Source organism: Onychostruthus taczanowskii, unplaced genomic scaffold (assembly GCF_017590055.1).
Source record: "Onychostruthus taczanowskii isolate IOZ18803 unplaced genomic scaffold, ASM1759005v1 scaffold172, whole genome shotgun sequence".
NCBI lineage: Eukaryota > Metazoa > Chordata > Aves > Passeriformes > Passeridae > Onychostruthus > Onychostruthus taczanowskii.
The window spans coordinates 307,272-330,315 of record NW_024498929.1 but is presented as its reverse complement, the minus strand read 5'-3'; the positions used below and the strand labels follow the sequence as shown (position 1 = coordinate 330,315).

The 23,044-nt window shown below is 48.0% G+C and overlaps 1 protein-coding gene across 1 annotated transcript in view; it reads right to left on the bottom strand.

The window, feature by feature from the left end:
* The window catches only part of GRIK1 (glutamate ionotropic receptor kainate type subunit 1), a 103,458-nt gene that overhangs the window by 21,132 nt on the left and 59,282 nt on the right, over nt 1-23,044 (bottom strand). Inside the window, exons 5-13 of the mRNA XM_041400129.1 lie at nt 21,764-21,817; nt 20,697-20,870; nt 17,347-17,490; nt 9,022-9,129; nt 8,301-8,345; nt 5,643-5,756; nt 4,450-4,653; nt 3,848-4,071; nt 315-433 (exon numbers count right to left, since the gene is read on the bottom strand). Coding sequence (XP_041256063.1) covers nt 315-433; nt 3,848-4,071; nt 4,450-4,653; nt 5,643-5,756; nt 8,301-8,345; nt 9,022-9,129; nt 17,347-17,490; nt 20,697-20,870; nt 21,764-21,817 — 1,186 coding nt within the window. The remainder of the gene's footprint in view (nt 1-314; nt 434-3,847; nt 4,072-4,449; nt 4,654-5,642; nt 5,757-8,300; nt 8,346-9,021; nt 9,130-17,346; nt 17,491-20,696; nt 20,871-21,763; nt 21,818-23,044) is intronic.

Genomic DNA, 23,044 nt, shown 5'->3' with positions numbered 1-23,044 from the left:
TAATACCAATCAACTCAACTTCAGCACGAGGCACTTCATATCCCTCTTGCAATTAAATTCCATTTCAGCTGCAGAACTCCCGTGTGGCCCTGCGTGCTCCCCTTTCTCTCAGATGCTCGCCCTCCTTCCTCCTGGCCTGGGCTGCACAGCTCCCCCGTGGCAGTGGCGCTCGGCCTCCCTCCCCTGTGCTACTCTGCGTGTGTGAGGTCAGGTTTTACAGTACATGCTGCGTTTACAGAAGGTGGAGTTTACCAGCACAGAAGCCCTTGAGCAGACTGTGGGACGTGTGCGAGAACGAAGTGTAACCGGTGTACCTTGCTGCATGAGAGCTCCAACTCCAAACCAGAAACTATTTAGTAAAGTAAAATTGTTTTCCACCACGTCTGAGTCTGGGTTGCACGGGTGGGGGTTATACCACTCGTATGGTGTAAACCTGTGGCAGTCAACAGAAACAGTCTGTAAACATCGAGCAGAGGACACACAGCAAACCTGCTGAGCAGCGTGCCCGGCACGGCACCACGCAGGGAACGGGCACGGGACAGCCCGGCGAGGGGTGCCAAAGGAGAACTTGGCACAAAGGGCATCCCCAGACATCAGCACTGACCCGTGCCAAAGGAGAACTTGGCACAAAGGGCATCCCCAGACATCAGCACTGACCCGTGCCAAAGGAGAACTTGGCACAAAGGGCATCCCCAGACATCAGCACTGACCCGTGCCAAAGGAGAACTTGGCACAAAGGGCATCCCCAGACACCGGCACTGACCCGTGCCAAAGGAGAACTTGGCACAAAGGGCATCCCCAGACATCAGCACTGACCCGTGCCAAAGGAGAACTTGGCACAAAGGGCATCCCCAGACACCGGCACTGACCCGTGCCAAAGGAGAACTTGGCACAAAGGGCATCCCCAGACATCAGCACTGACCCGTGCCAAAGGAGAACTTGGCACAAAGGGCATCCCCAGACATCAGCACTGACCCGTGCCAAAGGAGAACTTGGCACAAAGGGCATCCCCAGACATCAGCACTGACCCGTGCCAAAGGAGAACTTGGCACAAAGGGCATCCCCAGACATCAGCACTGACCCGTGCCAAAGGAGAACTTGGCACGAAGGGCATCCCCAGACGTTGGTACTGACCCGTGCCAAAGGAGAACTTGGCACAAAGGGCATCCCCAGACATCAGCACTGACCTGTGCCAGCTGTGCATCAGCTCTGGAGCAATGGATGGCACGCTGCTGGGCCTGGCACAGGGCTGCTGCTCCTCTCCTCCTCTCTGCCACAGCCCCACGGCTCCCTGCCCCACTCACAGGGCACGGCTGGGAGTCACGGGGATGCTCCTGCAGTGCACTTTGGGAATAAGGAAGGAGCAGCAGCCCTGTCAGGGCAGCACCACTCGTCAGTGCGTGCTGGACGTGCTCTCCCTGCAGCATTCCCAGAATCACGGGATGTTCTGAGCTGCCAGGGACCCACCAGGACCATGGAGTCCCCTCTGGAGCAGGTGCCCATGCAGGACCAGCCCCACAGGCTGGGCATTCGGAGCACGGGGTGGGCACTGCGGGGAGGGAGCTGCACAGGGATCCCTGGAAGAGCTCTGGGCTAAGCACACACCCAGCAGGAGCACCCCGAGGACTGCCCCTGCTCAGGGTGCCCACACGGGCTCCCCAGTGCCTCGTGGCTTCCCATGGAACGTGTGGATGCAGCTTTAATTGACAACCTCACCCAACACATTCTAATTACTGTTGCAACAATATAATTAAGCATTGAATTTATGCATGGTTGAGAGCGGAGTGCCTTGCTTGGCTGAAGTAATGAATCTGGTAATAATGAACCCGTTAATTGGGAGAGGATGTAGCTTAGGATGCCATCAGCTGCTCAATACCCAGAACAAGAGTATAAAAAATCATGACAAAAGACAAAGTTTTCAGGTTCAAGTTACAACAATTCTGCATGCACCCACCAAAAGAAAAGCAATTCCCAAGTTAGATGTTTCAGATTTCTGCTGTAATAATGGAAGCAGGTGTTGTGGAGTGACCAGACTCAGTGCATGCACACAGAGGGAAACACATCCTTCACAAGAGATCCCCAGTTAGGACAGTTGGTTTCCAACAGCCCTAGGAGTGAAGAGTTCCCCCCACAGTGTTCACACAGGGCAGGAAGAAGAATAAATCCCTCTGCCTGACCTGCCTGGGAAGCCCAAGGCTGGAATTTTGCAGGGTTTCAGAAAAACACATTCAGTGAGTTGGAAACAAATGTCTCCATCACAGAAAGAGCAAAAGAGCCATGAATTTCTGGCAGCAAAGCCTTGTCTTCCAGACTGGGAAGGTTTTTCTAGTCCTGGGTACACAATTTAATGTGTTAGTAGGGTGTACGTCTCTTTTACACCTCAAAACAAAAGCTGATTTTCTTCTTGTGTTTCTATTGCTGCGCTGAGCTCTGGTTTACAGTTCAGCAGAATTCACTGCTCAGACCTTCTGCTTTCCTGGTCCTTTCCCCCCTGGTTTTCTCCCTCTTCAGCAGCAGCTGTGCTGAGGTTTCTGATAAAGGTGACATGCTCAAGGTCACCCAAGCACCTTTTCCACAGGGTCTGTGTGACATTATTGACTCAGCTACTTGGCTCTACCTTCACTGATGTAACAGCACAGCTGAGATGGCGTTAGCAGAAAGGGAAATTTTGGCAGAAAACACCTTGTTCATCCACTGGCAGTGTACTTGGAACAGAGCTTTGCCAGTCTGCCATCCTTCACAGCGATAAAAACTTCAGTGTTTGAGTTTAGAAATTAATGTAACAATGACAGGGCTACGCAAGGCTCAGAGACAAATGAGAAATTATTCAGCTGCTGAAAAGTTGAAAGAAATGACAGGAGGATTATACCAGTCTGTGCAAATTATTCCCAAGTATTTGTTTTCCAGGAACTGATGTCAAAATGTGGGTAGCCATGTAATTTACTGTGACAGTGCTAAGAAGTGGATGGTTTCTGGGGTTACTAAAAGCAACCAATATTTGCTGAAACACTTTGCAAATCTTACAGAAATCTTGGTGTATTTGGAGACATGGACAGGTCTTGATGTGGGTTTCAAGAGCAGCTTAGCTTAAAATGTATAAATTTAAATTAACATGAGCACAATTTCACTGCTTCAGTCCATGCAGCTGAATCTAACTAGGCACTGCTTCCAGGCATCAGCTCAAAGAAAGCATTTGTGTGCCCTTCCACTGTTCTGAGGTGGAGAGGGCTGGGGGATGTTTTCAGTCTTGGCACACAAGTGCAGAAAAGTCAATCTGCCAGAGAGGAGCAGATTTAAGATTAGTCATGACTGAGATCATGGGTTGTGTACAGTGCAGTTATTATTTATGGTGCAGCGAGGCACTGCAGGAGCCTGTGGGAAGTGGTGAGTAACTGCACACAGCCCCACAGCTGCTGGGGAGGGATAAACTCCTCTTTCACCTCAGGCCACCCCTGGGAGGGTAACCCATGACCTCTCCTCCTCTAATGCTCAGAACCATTTCAGGAAGAGACCCCTAGGTTCACCTTTTGGGTCTTTTACCTGTGAACTGTGTGCACCGTGAGGGGAAAGGGGAAATGCCTACATGCAAGTAACAAACTGCTTTTCAGCACATATCTGCTGGGGCGGCGCCTCCTGATGCATCCCATGGGATATTTCTCTTGGAACAGCCCTTAAAGAAAGCAAAACCTGGGTGCAATACAGAAAAGCAGTGTTGATGAGAAAATACCAAGACTTTGCAGAAAAGTTTTAGGACTGGATAAGCCCCTTAGGACAGTACTCCAGAGCCCATCCAACACCTGTGAGAGGAGAGGCTGTGGGTGCATCCCAAACTCTGTCCTGGCCTTACCTGGCAATGACAAAGAGGACACAGCTGACTCCAAGGCAGGCCAGGAGAACATACATCCAAATATCTGGAGAGAGAGGGTTTAAAAAGGAGAAAACGCCGGGGTTGGTCCCGTTGGGCTTCCGGTACAAGATGCTGATTCCCAGTGTCATGAAGGGCTTGGAGAAATCAATCACTTTCTCTCTGACATAGGTAATGGTGAGAGGAGCAACAGCCAGGTCAGCTTTCTGGAAACACAAAAGGGAAAGCACTCATCTCCTTCATGTTCAGCAAACCCACTGCAATTCCCTCCATTTCTTTCCTGAGTATTAAAAAATAAACCAATTTTGGCTCAAATTGTACAAAATTTAGCATTTCTAGGGTATTTTGGGGGAGGTGTGACATTCCATTTCCTCTTTTTACAAGGCAGGGGGACATTTGGAACATGGCCACTGATGGACATTTCCCCCCAACGCCTGCAAACTGCTCATCAGACATTCCTACTCTGATGGGTGGCAAAACAGACACAGCAGTGGCTCTAAGAGGTGAAAACCACAGCAAACATTTCAGATATAAAGTACCCCAGGCGAAAGGAGAGCAGAGAGAGAAGAAGGGTTCAGTCTTACATGATCTATGAGTTCCTTGACCATCCCATTCCACTCTCCCTTGTCATTCTGGGCTCCGTATTTGCCATCAGAAACGAGTTTGACCTCATAGATGAAGCCTAAAATGTTTGACAGCTCCTTTAGCAGGTCCAGGCAGTACCCCTCGAACCTGTCATTGCCATACAAGGGCTTGTCAGACTTCTTGTACATCACATAGGGATCTTCCTGCAGGAAAACACAGCAGACAGGCAGTGAGAGATGTGAGCCTGGGCTCGGGTTAGATCACTTTCACATCACGATGCTAATATTTTCCAAAGGGATTGCAAGTACGTAGAAACCAGCAATTTACTGTGTGCATTAAAAGCTCTTCTAGGTGTGTTAACAAACTCACTGAATGAATTAGTGATGAGCATAAGGGCCCTAATTTTCAGTGCAATGGCCATTTGTGGCTCCCAGGAGCTTTAATTCCAGTTGTGCACAGCAGCTCCAAACTCAGACCCAGGGTCTGGATCCCACATTGTCCCACTCCAAGGGACAGGAAGGGATACTGAAGGAGAGAGGATCCTAAATAACAGAAAAAACCCATAAGGGGAAGATAACATTTTCTATTATGTGAAAAATAAGTCTTTACTGAGAAAAATCTTCAAATGGAGCGAAAAGGGAACGGAGAACAACAAAGGCAGATGGCAAAGTACATTTTTGCTTTCTCTTTTACAGGATTTTGGATAGAACAAGATCTGGGCAAGTAGTTTCATGTGGCAAAACACCTGTGGCAATAGACACGTAGTGTAGAAGGAGCCTTTGAGTTCTCTCCCTCCCCCTGAGGAACCAGGCAGAGCAGCTGAAAAAAAAGCGGCATTATTGAGTGTGTAGAGAGCACAAGGCAGAGCAGCTCCCAAATACCCAGTTAAACCTTTTGCATTCCTCACAGTGAGCACAATGGCTCAATCTGTCTGCTGTTTAACGCTTCCCTTCAGCCCTCTTTGTCTCATTTCCAGGAAAACTAAGGATGTATGAGCAGTGACTGCAAAGCTGAGCATTTGTGTGTGCTCCTTCTTCTGGGAGGAAAAGTGCGCAGGGTTCTTCTGAAACGCTGGAGAAGGGGAAACAATTTTGGAGGCAGGGGTTCTGGGGTCTTCCAGTGGCAGGGTGTGTTTTGGGGTCAGTCTCACGGGTGTGTGTGGATCCTGAGCCTGCACCTCGGGCAGCCTTACCAGAATGGTGGTGACGATGAGCGTGCGGTTGGCCAAGGAGTCCGTGATGTTGGTGGACCGGTCCTTGTTGCTGTCCGTCATGTTAAGGCCACTGTAGGAGTTCCAGACCCCGATCTGCACAGAGGAGAGCGGGTGAGAGGCTGCCCTAGTCCCTAAACCCCAGAGCACGGGCTCAGGGGTCTCTCAGGAAGGGACTGAGCGCTGCAGGAGGGCAGCAGCTCAGAGAAACGCAGCAGCACCGTGGGCTGCTTCAGAAACCCCAGGCAATGACTGCAAAATGCACAAATGCAAACCCAGGAGCACCGAGAGCATGAGGCTTGGCAGTGCAGTGCTGGGGTGGCCAGCTGGCTAATGAAGTGGAACATGCTGGCTTTGTTCCCTGCTAAAATAAAAAAGGAAAATGACTATTTTTATTGTTTTTTTTTTTTTTTTAATTTTGTCGATGGTGGGTTGAGACATGTGGCAAGACTTCTCTCTTCTGATAGAACCTGTTAAAAGCCTGAATGGCTACAATGGAACTGACTGATGGATGCACTGGCCTTTTGCTTGCCCTGTGCCTTCAGCAGGTTTAGCAAAGATTATTCTGTCATTCCTGAACTCCTGGATGTGCCAGAGCTATCAAGGTGGTACATTTCACACCCCGAGCAGTATTTACTCAGCAAACATCAGTGGCCAAAGACAAATTCCTTTCCAGCCCTGGAGACAGTGAAAACTTCCAGTATTTACTGCCCAATCCAAAGCCTCCAGGGAAGATATTTGTCCTTTCAGTGGATTTGGATTTATGCTGTAGGGGCAGAAATTATAACCATGTTATTTCTTCACGTCAATATTTACCCAACTTAAATGCAGGCTGGAAGCATCTCCAGTGTTTTTGCCTTTGGATTTTCACGCCCAGCTTGGCTGAAGCCTGATGTGAGGAGCTCCAGGGCAGGAGCTGCCTCAGGCAGTTTGATTTATGCTGGGCATTGTGGAGAGCACAACCATTTCAAGCAAACCTGGGGTTCATGTCCCCAGGTGCCACTGCTTTTGTCCCTCACAAACTATTTTTTCCATGTTCTTAATGGGGACAACCATACCATTAAAAAAAAAAAAAGTTTATTCCAAGCATTTGTCAGTCATTCCCTTTGTTTCCAAAACTAGATCAGGCTGGGACGCTGATCTGGAAAGTGCACAGATTTACAAAGGAGATAAAATGCTGGCAATTATGGCAGCCTGAGCCAGGAATACAGCAAATATCCAGCGTCCTTGGATTTGCACCAGGGTGTGTGAGCCCTTCTGCTCACTGTTACTGACTTGGAATGTGTTTGTTGGCAGCAGGGAAAGAGGAGCACAACCACGAGACCAGGGAGCAGCACAGTCATGGAGCACACAGAACACACCAGGAGAGCACTGCGCGTGCGGGCAAAGGGACAGCGCCGCAGGACAGCCCTGCTGGAGGGGCACGAGGGAGGAGGAAGGATCACAGCGAGGTAGGACATCTGGGGGAGTTCAGGGGATGTTTTGCAGTTTAGTGACAAGTGTGAGTGGTGCCATGTGCCCTCCCCAGTGAGCCCATGCTCTGAACCAACTGTGATTTGGTTGAAATCAGTTCAGCAGAACACAAGGTGCCTGCAGTGCAAGGGGAGATTGCTTCTGCGTGTCAGGGGATGATCTACTCCCCAGGAAGGGGGGGAGAGGGCCTTGGTGCCTCAGCCTGGAGATGAAACTGGGTTATTAAGGATGCATGTGCTCCATGAGAACACAGGAAGGGCAGTAGAGGGTGTTTTACACTGGTCTGTTACAAAAACAGCACAAATCTGAAACCTTTCTACACTGCATATGAGAGAGGGGTGTGGAATAATGAGATCTGTGTGAACCGTGGGCAAAATACAATTCTAAGAACTATAAAAAGTTTCTGTCTCATGACTGTAGGACACTTCAGACTTCATGGATGCAGTTTTTATCTTCTCCTCATGGAACAGCAACCAGGGGTTGTAAGTCCTGTGGGGAGCTGTGCGTGGAGCTGGTCTCCAAATCCCACTTTTGTGTTTTAAGCACCTTATGTTCAAAGAGGGATGAGATTCCTGGGGTAATTTACATCTTTTATAAACAAGCTTAGTCCCAATTTCCATATGTTAGTGAATGACAGCACCCACTTAATCATCTCTATTATTTTCTGTAAGGAGCTAATAACACACTTATCCAAATTTTGAGGCAATAATGCTTGAACGCTGCCAGCACTGAGAGGTTTGTGTGGGGAAAAACGCCCCCAACCCTGCACATTAAACCAGACTTTGAGCTGATGCCAATACACATCCAAAATAGTGTAATTTTACCCTGTAAATTGTAGGTCAATCAGGAAGGATGGCACAGGAGAAAAGGACTGGTTTTGCTGCAGTAAGGGCCTTTACTCAAAGATGGGAAAAGCACAGCTCCAAGAAGTAAAATAATTATTAAACCCCCCTGATTTTGGTGAAAAAGCTGAATCCTGCCAAGATCTTTTTAGTCTTTGCAATTACAGTGTCTCAAGTGGAGAAAAACTGATCCTATCAGGAAAATTCTTGCTTTCAGAGAGACTGTTGTCTCTAAACTGCAATAGGAGAGTCACCATTAAAACCCAAAGGCTGAGTGTGAAGACCCAGCCCAGAGGGTTTTGGCATCACCTGTCTGTGTACAAACCTTCTTCCACACTTTATACAAATGATTAGAACCCTCGCCAGCAGCCTTGGTGCAGGGAAAATAAACAGAGTGCTTCATTAAAAATGAAAAGAGAAGCTGTCTGGAGAGCTGTGTGGGAGCAATTACAGTTAAATTCTCCATTAACCCATCAGCAATTACCACCCAGAGCTGAGCCAGCGCACAGAGCAAGGGCCAGCAGCCTCGGGAGCTGCTGCCACCTGTGCTGGGGTTTGGGACAGCCGCAGCTGCCACCCCCAGGGCAGCACACATCGCTGCCTGAGGGCTGACAAAAGGGAAGGAGAACAAATCCAGTCTCAGAAACCTGGAGAATTCTCAGCAACTCCACTTTGTGGAGGTTATTACTCAAGTACCTTCTTTCCTCTCTCCCTCATGCCACATTTATCTGTGCACCGCTATGTGAATTTATCTATCTCTAGATATGAATTTACCATCCACGGTTGCAGTGGCAAGAATTGAAAACGAGGTGCACTTAAGATGATTCTTTCCATCAGATAAGTATTGCCTGCCTCACATTCCTGTCCCATACCTCAAAATGCACTGTACAGTAACAACCCAATCTTAGCAGCTCTGCTTTAACTCTGACTCAAATCGCTTGGGAATGGTGGGGTATTTTTACCCCAGTCACAGGAGATTCAAACTCAGGAACCATGCCCTTGTCAAATTAACTCTTGGCCATGTTTTTTACCAAAGACCTGCCTACCTTTTCCGTGCCTTCCTCCTTGAGGCTGATGATGTCCAGGTCAAAGTCCTTCCTGAGCCCGTCGGTTTTGTTGAAGGTGATGCGCCCGGTCAGGCCCTCCCACCGTGCCTGGGGACACAAACACACCCTGCCCGTGGCACCCAGCAGCAGCCACTCGCAACCCAGAGCAAGAACTCTGAGCAACAATTAACAAGAACAAGAGCAATTAATCACAATTGTCATTTAAATACACCACAGCGTCGAACCACTTCCAAATCTGGGGGCTTTTAAGCGTATGTGCCTTTGCTACCCCGACAAACCCCCCTTTTTTTTGTTGTTTAGTTTCTTTCTGATATGTTTTGCATTTTTCAACCAAGCACAAGTTTACATAGATTGATTTACACATGTCTGGTACTGGTAAAAAAATGTAGACTGACCAAAGAGAAAGGGAGAGCTGCACGTGCCCAAAGCCAGGGCAGTTGTGCAGTGCACAAGAATTCACCACAGTTTCAGCCTCCTGTACCTTGTGAGCCTCCCACCCAGCCTGTTTGCCTTGAAATGAGATCTCCCTCCATTCCTCCCTCCCTCCCACCCCATTTTGTCCCCAGAGCTGGTCCTTATCCATAAAACAAAGTGATAGATTTAAAAATGCAGACAGTCTTGATAATCTATTTTTGGGAGGCCCCCCATTAGATTAAATTTGTCAGAGATACCAGGAGAGCTGACGATAAATGATGGCATTGTTCCTTCGTGTGTGTCAGCCATATAATTTTAAATTACAAGCTTTTCCACCACACATCGTTCCTTGCCTCATTTAATTTATTGGAGACAGAGGACAGAAGTAAAGCTGCATTAAAAACCACACTTACAGACTGGTGTCCCCCCCTCCCTGTTTAATCTGAATTCCAGCCCTGAATCTGCAGGGTTTAATCTTGGCTGCTGGGGAGTTCTCACCACATGTCTCAGACAGATCTGGTGCATTTGGAATTTGTGGAAACAGCAAGACTTTGATACACGCTTAAGTAACATAAGAATGGAAAAGCATTAGTGCAACAAATTTGCTGTGAGATTTTCCATCTTAATGACTTGGGAGTACACACAAGTCTGTGCTGTAAACAGTGAAACACTTGCAGGGTTATTTATTAATTGTATAATCAAGATAGCATATGGGCACATATGGATGAATTTCAATCTCTAACATCCCTTTTTCCAGCCTGTGTTTTTATTCCTCTGATGTGCCCCCATCTCTTTTTCATAAAGCTGGAACATTTTATAAAATCTGCTCTTTAGAGATTAGTTTCTCAGGAGTTTCAGGGAGTGTTTCTCAGAAAGGTTAAATGCTGATGGGATTTTTAAATCCTAATGGTGAGGAACACGCTTCAGATACCATCTAACTTCTGAATTTAATTTCTGAATTTTATTTTATTGCTTCTAAACCAAAACAGAGAAAGCATCATATGCAGAGTTCTTGCTAATTAACAAACTGTAATGAAGCAGAACTTCCTTCCTTCCAGAAAAGCCAGGAGCTGCATCTGTGTGTATTACAGGGATGGGATTTCATGCTTTCACACAGGATTTATAGCAATTTTTATGTTTCTGGTGACACATTGAGTGTTAGAGGACATAACAAAAGCTGAATTGGAGCCTGATCAGGTAATTGATCAAAGAGCATCACTGTGAGCAGCTGCTCAGACCCTTTCTTACTAAGCCTCGAGAAGGGAGTGGGCAGAACAGGTTACAGACACAACCTCAGCCCCCTTCAGAGGCTGGCAGGCACTGCCACGGCCAAAATACACAAAGCAACCTAGTGAGAGCTGTGGAACTGCCTGCTTTCACTGTGGAACTGCCTGCTTCCCCTGTGGAACTGCCTGCTTCCATTGTGGAACTGCCTGCTTCCACTGTGGAACTGCCTGCTTCCACTGTGGAACTGCCTGCTGCCCCTGTGGAACTGCCTGCTTCCATTGTGGAACTGCCTGCTTCCACTGTAGAACTGCCTGCTTCCACTGTGGAACTGCCTGCTTCCACTGTGGAACTGCCTGCTTCCATTGTGGAACTGCCTGCTTCCACTGTGGAACTGCCTGCTTCCACTGTGGAACTGCCTGCTTCCCCTGTGGAACTGCCTGCTTCCATTGTGGAACTGCCTGCTTCCACTGTGGACCTGCCTGCTTCCACTGTGGAACTCCATGCTTCCCCTGTGGAACTGCCTGCTTCCCCTGTGGAACTGCCTGCTTCCCCTGTGGAACTGCCTGCTTCCCCTATGGAACTCCATCCTTCCCCTTGGAACTGCCTGCTTCCACTGTGGAACTGCCTGCTTCCCCTGTGGAACTGCCTGCTTCCCCTGTGGAACTCCATCCTTCCCCTATGGCACTGCCTGCTTCCCCTGTGGAACTGCCTGCTTCCCCTGTGGAACTCCATCCTTCCCCTATGGCACTGCCTGCTTCCCCTGTGGAACTGCCTGCTTCCCCTGTGGAACTCCATCCTTCCCCTATGGCACTGCCTGCTTCCCCTGTGGAACTGCCTGCTTCCCCTGTGGAACTCCATCCTTCCCCTATGGCACTGCCTGCTTCCCCTGTGGAACTGCCTGCTTCCCCTGTGGAACTCCATCCTTCCCCTATGGCACTGCCTGCTTCCCCTGTGGAACTGCCTGCTTCCCCTGTGGAACTCCATCCTTCCCCTATGGCACTGCCTGCTTCCCCTGTGGAACTGCCTGCTTCCCCTGTGGAACTCCATCCTTCCCCTATGGCACTGCCTGCTTCCCCTGTGGAACTGCCTGCTTCCCCTGTGGAACTCCATCCTTCCCCTATGGCACTGCCTGCTTCCCCTGTGGAACTGCCTGCTTCCCCTGTGGAACTCCATCCTTCCCCTATGGCACTGCCTGCTTCCCCTGTGGAACTGCCTGCTTCCCCTGTGGAACTCCATCCTTCCCCTATGGCACTGCCTGCTTCCCCTGTGGAACTGCCTGCTTCCCCTGTGGAACTCCATCCTTCCCCTATGGCACTGCCTGCTTCCCCTGTGGAACTGCCTGCTTCCCCTGTGGAACTCCATCCTTCCCCTATGGCACTGCCTGCTTCCCCTGTGGAACTGCCTGCTTCCCCTGTGGAACTCCATCCTTCCCCTATGGCACTGCCTGCTTCCCCTGTGGAACTGCCTGCTTCCCCTGTGGAACTCCATCCTTCCCCTATGGCACTGCCTGCTTCCCCTGTGGAACTGCCTGCTTCCCCTGTGGAACTCCATCCTTCCCCTATGGCACTGCCTGCTTCCCCTGTGGAACTGCCTGCTTCCCCTGTGGAACTCCATCCTTCCCCTATGGCACTGCCTGCTTCCCCTGTGGAACTGCCTGCTTCCCCTGTGGAACTCCATCCTTCCCCTATGGCACTGCCTGCTTCCCCTGTGGAACTGCCTGCTTCCCCTGTGGAACTCCATCCTTCCCCTATGGCACTGCCTGCTTCCCCTGTGGAACTGCCTGCTTTCACTGTGGAAAAGCTGAGGGTTGTGGGGAAAGCACAAGCTGAACTCCGGGGTTAAATACTCCAATTACAATCCCTATCAATAGATTGATGGGAAATTACAGCAGCAGGAGAACAGAGCTGACTCAGCCTGCAAGGTCAAACGCTCCAGAGGAGTTTTATCCATTCCCACCCATCACAGGGTCTGTATCAATTCCCACTTCACCATCTTGGATCAATGCAGCAGCCTCCATTCCCGCCAGAGCCAATCAACAGTTCAATCCCAGGATCAATCAGTTCAGCTCTTTCCAGACTTATCAGAGCCTCCTGGAATATCCCGAGGGGGAAGGGACCCCCAAGGATCACCCAGCCCAGCCCCTGCCCTGCACAGACACCAAACAATCCCACCCTGTGCATCCCTGGGAGCAGTGTCCAAACTGACTCGAGAAATTCCCCAGACAGACCAGATTCAGTTATTTATTTTGTAGAACAGAACTGCATTCTTTATTCTCTCTCTTTTCCCCTTCTCTTGCTGTTTAAGTGTAACTTGAAAATTTGGAGACTTTTCCCTAAAGGCAAGCAATCTGGTTTTTTCCCTGGCTTTAAGGGGAGTTTGGTCAGAAATCACTCACTGGACTGTTCCTTGTGGGAGGAGTGCACAAGCTGGAGTGAAATCTAGTTGGAGATAAGAATATTTTCCTGCCTGCTCTGTTTTGTCCTGGGGTTATTTTGACCCATGGTATATATATTTAATTCTTGGGGTTCTAATCTGTTTATTTATTATCAGAAGTTCCCAGGCAAAATGAACATCAGTTATTGGTTTAATGTACACTCCTAATTAACCACAGGGGTGAAGGAACAGATATTCCCAAATTTCTGATGAGGGCTTTGATGGTACCTGACACTTGAATGAAAAATTCAAAAACCTAGGAGCACCTAAACTTGCAATGTTCAGAACACCTCAGGTCTCTCTTATGTTACAAAACTCCCCAAGGCCACAAATAACAATACCACTACAATAATGAATAATTAATACATAATAACCAAAATGCTACTGACTAAGACCAGTTTAATTTTCCTTTGGTTTTCTTTCCTTTGGGAAGAGAAAGCCCCTGCTTTATTGGAATTGCAGAGAGAGCTGCCAGATTGAAGTGACAGTGATATTGCTTCTCTTTGGAGTGGAAATTGTGTGTGATGAGCCACGCATCAACTTGTCAGCTCTCACAATTAATCCTCTTATTACCAGAGATCCCCCAGGATTATGGAATTCAGTGAGTTAGGGTTTGACTTGGCCATTATCCTGCTTCAAATCTGGCATAACTGATGGAATAAAGAGAATTTCAGCACTCGCCAGCACAGGGCTTTATCTGTGGAGATAAACTGAGAATTATGATGCTCCACAGCCTCTTTACTTGGAAGAGATCCAGGAAAAGCCCTGGCCTTTCCCTGAGCAGCACTGGAATGGAAATGCAGTGAGAGCAGAAAGGTGCATTTTCCATGGCTGGAGGGGTGGGATTATATTGGACTGTGAACATGGAAAATCGTGCATTGTGTTTGAGTAAGCCTGGATATATTAAATATGTCCTGAAAAAATGTTCTGTGTAGCAAATATCAAAACATCCTCCATATATTCAGATAAAGGCACTTTCTAATGGTTCTTGCTTGTTTTTTATAAGCATATCTACTGCCCAGGAAACATTTAATGAGCTGAAAACAGAACAGAAGAAAACATATGTAATCTTTTTGTCAAACAGCTTTTGATTTTGGATATCACAGTGCCAGTACCCTGGCAGATAATTTTTTATCAATTTTCATCAATTCAATATGTATTTATTCCCAGCATGCAGTCCTGCAATTACTTTGCAATCTGGGCATAGATAATTCCATAAATAAGTGTTTTTCCACTTGAAATTTGATTTCACAGTAAGAATGCCTATTGAGATTGCCCTCAGCCTCATTGTCTTCTCGGGAAGCTGAGCTTTACTTCCTAATAAAGCACCATGGGATGCAGGTCAGGCAGTTGTTTTGTTTGCTCTCCTAATTAAGAGTTTTCAGGTCAAAGCACAGCCAGTAATAGGCTCATAGCAGAAATGCACTTCATGGGCTAGAAGTAAAGTTTATGAAAAGTGAAACAAAGACAAAAGATTGTTTTAGTGAGAGTGAATCAAGTGTTGCTATTAAATTATCTGGTGAGAGAAGCTACCAAAGTAAACAGCTGTTTCAATTTGATGTAACTGAATATTGTAGCACCAGAGCCCAGAGGAGAAATCCAGCCAGCACCCCCAGGCCCTGCCACTGGCTCAGTGCTAAAATGCAGTGAAAAAGATGAAGCAGAAGAGATTTTATTTCATGGCTTGCAGCAAATCATGGTTTGTCATCTTTTCCCAGTCATGGCACAAAGATTTCAGTGCTGCTCACAGCCCTGTCTCAGAGAGCAGGGGACATTGCCTGGCTCTTCTGGCACCAGGCTCTTGTACTGCTCTCTCCTCCTTACGTGTTCCACTCTGCAGGGTTAGAGTCCCAGGAAAACACTGACAGGCTGGCTCTGGGGGTAATCAAAGACCATTAACAGCAGAAATGTTCTGGTCTCTTACAAGATTCTTTGTGCTCCCGCATTTGGAGCTGCTGCCAGTCAGAAACACAACAAATTGATGGACACCTCTGCAGGTGGATTGCTTTCCCTTCGGTCATAATTGAAATTTCTACTTTTACTGTAACGAGAAACCTCCAGTCCCTTCTCCTTCCAGTACTGAATGCAGATGCATGGCTCTCCCTCCTGGTCACAGTGCTTGGCACGGATCTCCTCGGAAGCACAGCAGGAACTGAAATCTCTTCAGATCTCTTTCCATCTCTGAGGTCTTTCTCTGTGATTCTGCTTGAGGGCATTTAACAGTCACTCAGAATCCAGTCTGCATCTCTATCCTTCTCTCTACAGTTGTTCTGTTCATTGTGGCTGGATTTGAACAAGGGGAGCTCACACTGGTTTTGATGATAATTGAAAAACAATCATAACAGGGGCCTTATGTTTCAGAGGGGACATGAGCAGAACTGGATCATTCGGTTATAAACATATAGGGGAGCTCACACTGGTTTTGATGATAATTGAAAAACAATCATAACTGGGGCCTTAGAGGGGACATGAGCAGAACTGGATCGGATCCTTTGGTTATAAACATATCTCATGTTTACCCCCATTTTTCCTTCAGAAAAGGTGGGATCATCCTTTCTGTCCCTGTTCCCCCTCTGCAGACAGACAACAACCTCCTTTTCCCTGTGAGCAGGTAAGGAGCACTCCCTGCAAATGCCTCCAGAAGGGCTCAAAGATTAGAACATCCTTCAGCTGTGAGTGGCACCAGGTCACTGAGAGACACAGCTTCTGACAAGGATTTACTTCTCATTAAAAACTCCTTAATGGGCTGTTGCAGAGCCCTGATCTCAGACATTTCATAGCGCTGGCCCACAAAGCAAATGAGGTGACCTCAGTTCTTTTCACCACCAAAATAACATGCAAAAACTCACCAGGGAGCCATTGAAGCACTTGTTAACTCCAGCATCTGCAGGAATCACTGCAGGCAAATTCTTTGTCTGAAACTGGTTTACTTAGACTGGAGTACCAAATATTTGTCTTTAGATCAGTCTGTAAAATGCCTTCACAGAATGTCAGTACCACATCAAAAACTCAAAAACCAGGGCAATTAAATCCTACCCGTGTGGGCACAAGCTATCGCTCTGCCTCCTTGGCTTTGTTTTCTCCACACCTATTCACTGATTCCTAATTATAAAGTTCCTCTATTTGTTCCCCTGTTGAACAAACCAGACCCTAACATGATCTGGGGTGCAAATGTATTTGCTATTTGTTTCCAACTCATGTTTTAGGCTTTACAGGAAATGCAATATGGTCTTATTAAATCTTATCCTCTGCTTTTAACAGCCACCTTTTTTTGGCTGCATCAGCCACAGGAAGAGAAGACTCTCAGAGTATTTAAACCAGGGTTTTACTGACCATGAGAGACTCTATTTGCAAGGCCATCAGTAATTAGCCCCCATATCTCACTCCATGCAAAAGAAGCTCCTTGTCCATGATAAATGAGAGCTGTGTCACTGTTCAGGCTTTGAATTGATCTGCTGGGGTACATCTGCTACTCTTGGGCAAAGTATTCTGGTTTAGGCTTCAGGAACCCTTAGTTTTATACTCAGCAACCCCCAAAATAAGGAGGGCATCACTGCAAGAGCATTCACTAATATAAAGTCTTTTGTTAACTTTAAATTTCATTATAATTACTCTTCAAATGCAGGGATTGAGGTGGGGAAAAGGTAAAACATATGTGGGATGCTCCAAATAATTTCCAATTTTCATTTCCGTGCTTCCCTAAAGGAAAGGTGTCCATTTGAAAATCAAAATAAAACCAGGACTTTTGAAGGAGTGAAGGCATTTCAACTAAAATATGTACTTTTAGGACATCTCTGGATCAAGATCAGTCATGGGTTCTTGTAAGATAGAGCATTGCTTCAGGAAGCAATTTCATTCTTTAGAAACACTGGCTACAATGTTTTCTGGATATTGATCCCTGATCAAAGAATCTGCAAAACAATTGGAATTTCACAGCGAAGCAAGGACAGGGCTACAGACTCACTTTTCTTTCCTTTTCCAGGACAGCTGTTGTAGTTACCTCACATTTTTAGAAATCATCAACATCCACAACAAACATGAACCAAATAAAAAACCTGGGAGGTCTTACAGTGAGGGAGGGAGGGAGGAAGGGAGAGAGGGAGGAAGGAAGGAAGGAAGGAAGGAAGGAAGGAAGGACGAGCTGGAAGGGAGGAAGGAAGGAAGGAAGGAAGGAAGGAAGGAAGGAAGGAAGGAAGGAAGGAAGGAAGGAAGGAAGGGTTCTGCACTTGCCTCTTTGATGAGGTTCATGAACCTGGGCCCGAAGCGCCAGGGCTTGTGGCGGTGGCACTGCAGGGAGCTGACGGTCATCTGGGCCGCTCGCTGGGAGGCCACGGCCACCATGTACACGGCGTCGTACATCAGCGCTGCTTCCGTCTGCACAGACACAGCCCCGAGTTACTGCCCTGTGCTCTGCACAGACACAGCCCCGAGTTACTGCCCTCTGCTCTGCACAGACACAGCCCCGAGTTACTGCCCTGTGCTCTGCACAGACACAGCCCTGCACTACTGCCCTCTGCTCTGCACAGACACAGCCCTGCACTACTGCCCTCTGCTCTGCACAGACACAGCCCTGAGTTACTGCCTGCCCCCACCGCTGCCAGCCCTGCCCGGGGCTCCTCGCCGGGAAAAAGCTCTCCTGGGCTCGCCTTGGAGCCCTGAGGAGCAGCCCAATCCAGTTCTTCGCGTTATTTTGGAGTGTTTTCAGCACTGGGAGGGAAACTACGCTGGGTAGCTATAGGGACAGGGGTCCCAGACAGGCTGGAGAGGGGTTCTAAGATGTCCCAGGTCTATGAGCCACTCTTCTCATGGCACTTGTGGGATTGCTTCCTTCCCAACAGGGCAGGCTGGCTCTGCTTTCCAGGGAAGCCAATCCCACTGATCACCTGGAACACATCCCACTGCCCAGGTATCTGCTGCCTCCAAGAGCCCACTGCCCTCCAGGATCTGGGTTTTTGGCACAAATGTGCGCAACGGTGTCCTAGAGAGAGGGGAAATGTCCTTTGGAAGTGTGTTTTGGGGGGATTAACCTGGACTCACACATCTAACTTCCCACTACAGCCCTTGGATCCTTGAATATTACCCCATATATTCAGATACCAAAACTACTGGGTGCACTTTTTGCACCTGTGTCTCTTTTGAGAGTGGGTTTGTGGGTTTAAAGACATGGCCTCAAAGTGACATCACACACTCTGTCCCACTTTGTCACCTCAGAAAAGTGTACCCTCACCTGCACTGGGCTTCAGTGCTCTCACAGTGAGGTGGGAATGGCTGTGTCTCCCTTAATGATGCTGCACAAATTACCTTCCAGGTAAACCTAATGAATAATTAAGCCAGGGCCTGAAGGAAAAAAGGCAGCAATTCTGCAGATGAGAAAATTGAGTCCTTTATAGGAACTACAGAGCTGATCAGTTTTCTGTTTCTTTTCCATGCAATTCCTCTGGGAAATTAATACATTGCATTCTTTGTCTGTGCCATTTACTTGAGTAAGTAACAACAGCATCAGTGTTACCAGTATGGGACAGTTTTGCTCAAGTGTATCTGAATTTAAGGACTGATCTTAAGATAGTGCAGAGGAGGAATTGGTCTTGATGTGCTTGTCAGGATCTGCCCAAAATAACGTCCCACAATGGGAGCAAATTGTGGGATCAGAAAACATTGTGAGTGATGAGTCAAGCAGGAGGAGACAATACCAGCTGCTCTCACTGCAGAGTGTCTCACAACAGACAGTTGCTCCAAGCACACTCAGGGCATCAAGGGCTGACCCCAAATCCCTCAAAACCGATGGAAATATTCCCATCAGTGTCAGCAGACCTCAGTTTTTACACTGGACTGGGCGCTCAGGGTTGGATTTTACTGGCTCTGCCTGTGTCCCAGGCCAGAGACCCTGGGAGGTGATGCTTGGTGAGAAAGCTCCTCTGTCCTTGCCCTGCTCTGTCTGGCAGTGCTGATGCTTTGCCCTGAGCACACGGTGGCTGCAGCACTGCCAGGCCTGGCTGCTCAGCCCTGTCCTTGTGCCACTTGTCACTGTCCCTCCTTGGTGTGGCAGCAGGGAGCTTTGCCGCCTCCCTTGGCTTGCCACTTCTCCCCTCACCGTGGCTCTGTTTAGGGCTGTAGGGTGCAACAGGTCACCTCATTTTCCAAAGTCGAGCACCTCACCCTGACTTCTGTGCTTTTATGTCAGGAGAAAGAGACTCAGAGTCAGTCCTGGAACTGGTTTTTCTCACTTTTGTGTGCTGCTTAAGCCACTGCAAAGAAAGCCAGAGATCTCATTAGACCAGCTGTGCCTCTGGGTGCAGTTTGGGCATCCAGCAGGACGTGAACTCAGAACTGTCTTGCTTGTGCCCTGCTGACTTCCCACAAGCTGCTTTCAGGGCAAACAGCAGAGCATGAACCAGAAGGGATAAATCCTGAGTTAATAACAGGATGTACAGTCCTGATCTCTGTGCACTCTGCCGCCTGTCACAGCCTTATTGTCAAATGAAATGCAGCAGTGGTGCAGCTCTCCATCAAACTGGGCAATAATGGAACCTGCTGGGAATACTGAAATGACCCCAGCAAGGAAGGAGAGGTTTCCCTCGTGCTGTGCCAGGGCATCAAGGACACTGAGGTTATGAAGATGCAAAGGAGAGCACAAGAGTCAGGGACAGCAAGGAGAGCAGAAAAGTGGAGAGAACTTTGCTTTTCCCAGTGTTGTATTTGGGGGATTTCTGTGTGGATTCCCATCAGGAATTTCCAGGGACAGCTTTCTCCCTGCTTTGGGTACGAGTGAGCATGGTGACACTGCCCAAAGCAGCACCAGTGTGTGCAATGCCAGGGACAGCACACTTATTGCATTTCTCCTCAAGATGTTAAGAGATTTCCAAATTTTCCCTGCAATCATCTACAATAAAGGCTATTTCTTATCGCTTTGAGCTCCACTCAGTCCATGAGATACATTATCTCATACTGCAAAGAGATGGCAACCCTTCACCCTGCCAAACTGAATGGAGTCATGTTGTCTCTGTAATTGTTCCTATTCTTTCCTTTCCTCCTTGGGGAAGTGCTGGGAGGAATCCTGATTCCCTGGCTTGATGATACCTCTCATCTATCTTTAAATTATGTCTCAAAAGCCATAGCTTCTGTAGAGATGGAAATGAAGAGAAAGGGCACTTCACCCATTTAAAAATGCTACTCCCTTCACACGCATGTGGAATCTGTCTCTACAGGTTACAAATCCTGCACCTGCCCGGGAAATCCCATTTTCTGCTGCGTTTCCCACTGCGCGATGCAGAAGGCGATGGGAGAAGCAGGGCAGCATTTCGGTTTTCAGCAGCAGTGAGATGAACAATGGCACCATGCTGGGGCATTGTCCCTGTGCCCCCTGGCAGCTCCCTCTCTGTCCCTGTGCCCCTGGCAGCTCCCTCTCTGTCCCTGTGCCCCCTGGCAGCTCCCTCTCTGTCCCTGTGCCCCCTGGCAGCTCCCTCGCTGTCCCTGTGCCCCCTGTGCCCCCTGGCAGCTCCCTCGCTGTCCCTGTGCCCCCTGTGCCCCTGGCAGCTCCCTCTCTGTCCCTATGCCCCCTGTGCCCCTGGCAGCTCACTCACGGTCATGGTGCCGTCGCGGAGCCCCGAGTCGGGCTTGGGCGGCGCCTGCAGCCGCTCCATGGACCACTTGTCCACCACGGCCGACACGTGTGGGTTCTCGATGTTGAGCAGCCGAAAGCCCGTCATGTTCACCCCGCTGTACCTGTAGGGCTCCAGGTCCAGCGCAAACAGGTCCTAAAGCACCAGCAGGAACACAAACAAAAACATTTCTAAAGGAAATTTTGGGGATTTTTCCCCTGTGCCCACCCCGGCTCCCGTTGGAAACCTGACTGAGCCAAAGCTGTGTGAGATGGGTGACGTACCACACAGCTGCTTTTGGGAGCGAAAAGATCAATTCCCCACAGCAGAAGTGCTTTGCAAGCAACCTGCACATTTGAATTTATAGCAGTGCTGCAGCTCTGACAGGCCGACATGAGGAATTAGCTGGCCAGTGTCAAGTTCTTTCTAAGCTGAGAGGAGGAAAATTCCCAGAGACGTGGTGAGCGCTGTGCTTTGGCTGCTTAGGAATCCCAATTTCCCCACCGTGCCTCCCCAGGCACCTCTGCCAGGCTGTGGCATGGATACGCCAGTGCATGTGGGCTCATGTGCTCCAGAGCCTGGCATGTACAGGGCAGCTGGGGTGACTGAACCATGTGGGACCCTCCTGAGCTCTGTTTGTGCCATCAAAGAAAACTTTGATTATAAAATTTCCTGAGTGCTTTTATCCGTTCGTGGTTTTGTGGTTTTATAAGTAAATGAAACAAACAGCGATGAACCAGCAGTGCCCACAGTGCAAAGAATTCATCCTTGATTTTCTTTCACTCTGGTCCATCTGTACTAATGGTTTCTCATTAATCAGCATACTGCAATTAATTTGCACTGCATTAAAGTGTTAGTCAGATCCAGAAATGGGGCCAAACAGCTTTCTTACAAAATGGTGGGTCCTGATGTTACTAAGGAATGTTAGCACCCATTCTCCAGGGATTACCTTGACTAAAGGCAGCAAAGATCTCCTAGAAAAAGGGGAAAATTTAGCTGTCTTTTCTGAAACAGGAAATTCCCCCCCAGGTGTTTATAGTGTTCCTTACCAGTGTTGTAAAAAAGTAGTGGTAGTATTCTGTCATCATTCCCATGGAGAGAATCTGTGAAAGAGATGGAAAGGTGAACGTACTTTACTCTGAGAGCTCCCAGTGTGCTGCAGTGCCTTTGAAAAGCAAGGGTTAAACACACCACAGGTCATGAGAGCTCGATGGCAATAAACCTCACATTTTTCTTTAGGAGCCCAAAATATCCTGTTGTATTTAAATGATGTTTTTATCACCTCTGCTCAGCAAAGAGATTAAAGATTGCAAAACTTCCAGGACAAGAAAAATTACTAGACATAACGAGATGCTGATTTTAAAAATCCTTTAGTCTGCAGCCTGAGAGTGCTAAAAAGGAATTTATTAGCAGACAACACAGTTGGTAGAGAGAAGTGCTTAGGGGCAGGTTTTTGTATTCTGCTGCCAGGTGAGAACAGGACACTGCTGAGGGCTCAGGAGTGAAGGAGGAAAACAGAAAGAAGGAAGATTCTCTAAGTGCCTTTTGTTCCACTGGGGAATGTGGGTCAGCAGGAGAGTGCCAAAACAGCTGGGATGGAAGAAACTTTGGAAGAAACAGCCTCCCTGCAGCCTTCCTCCACTTGTCCCCACGTCCCCGTGCTCTCGCCAGACAGGAGAATTCTTTCCTCTCTGGGATCTTGTGAGGAAGAGGAGGAATTATAAACTGGGAAAGTGCTGAGGAATTCATTGCCACGACAGCAACACAGACCAAGGTTAACTCCTGCTCAGTCCTGATCACAGCATTGTAAGGATCTGGTTTTAATACCCTTTTAGGACAGTTTTGGAGTGCCTGGATAGTTTGAAAAGCAGGAGAAACAGAGGGATTTGGCTGGCCAAAATTCCCTTTGCTGGCAGAAGCTGCTGAACATCAGTTGAGTGATTGTCTATGTCGATTCCTCACATAAGAAAGAAAGAAAGAAAGAAAGAAAGAAAGAAAGAAAGAAAGAAAGAAAGAAAGAAAGAAAGAAAGAAAGAAAAGGGAGAAACCCCTGAACTTTCTGAGCTGCAGCAGATAATAAAGCCAGCTCAGTGTTAATCACAAACAACTGATCCATTTCCAGCCACTAAAAATCAAGCCAGAAGGCAACTATTTCATTGAAATGCTCCACTGGATTTACACATCAAAATTGCCTTTTTTATTTCTGATTTTATTAATCCTCTTCTATTCTGTTTCTTGGAGCTCTTTTATTACCTGTAGAGTCAGCTGGAGGCTGCTGCTCCTGCCCTGTTTATGCACAGATAACAATACAGGGCTGCATCCAGGGGAGC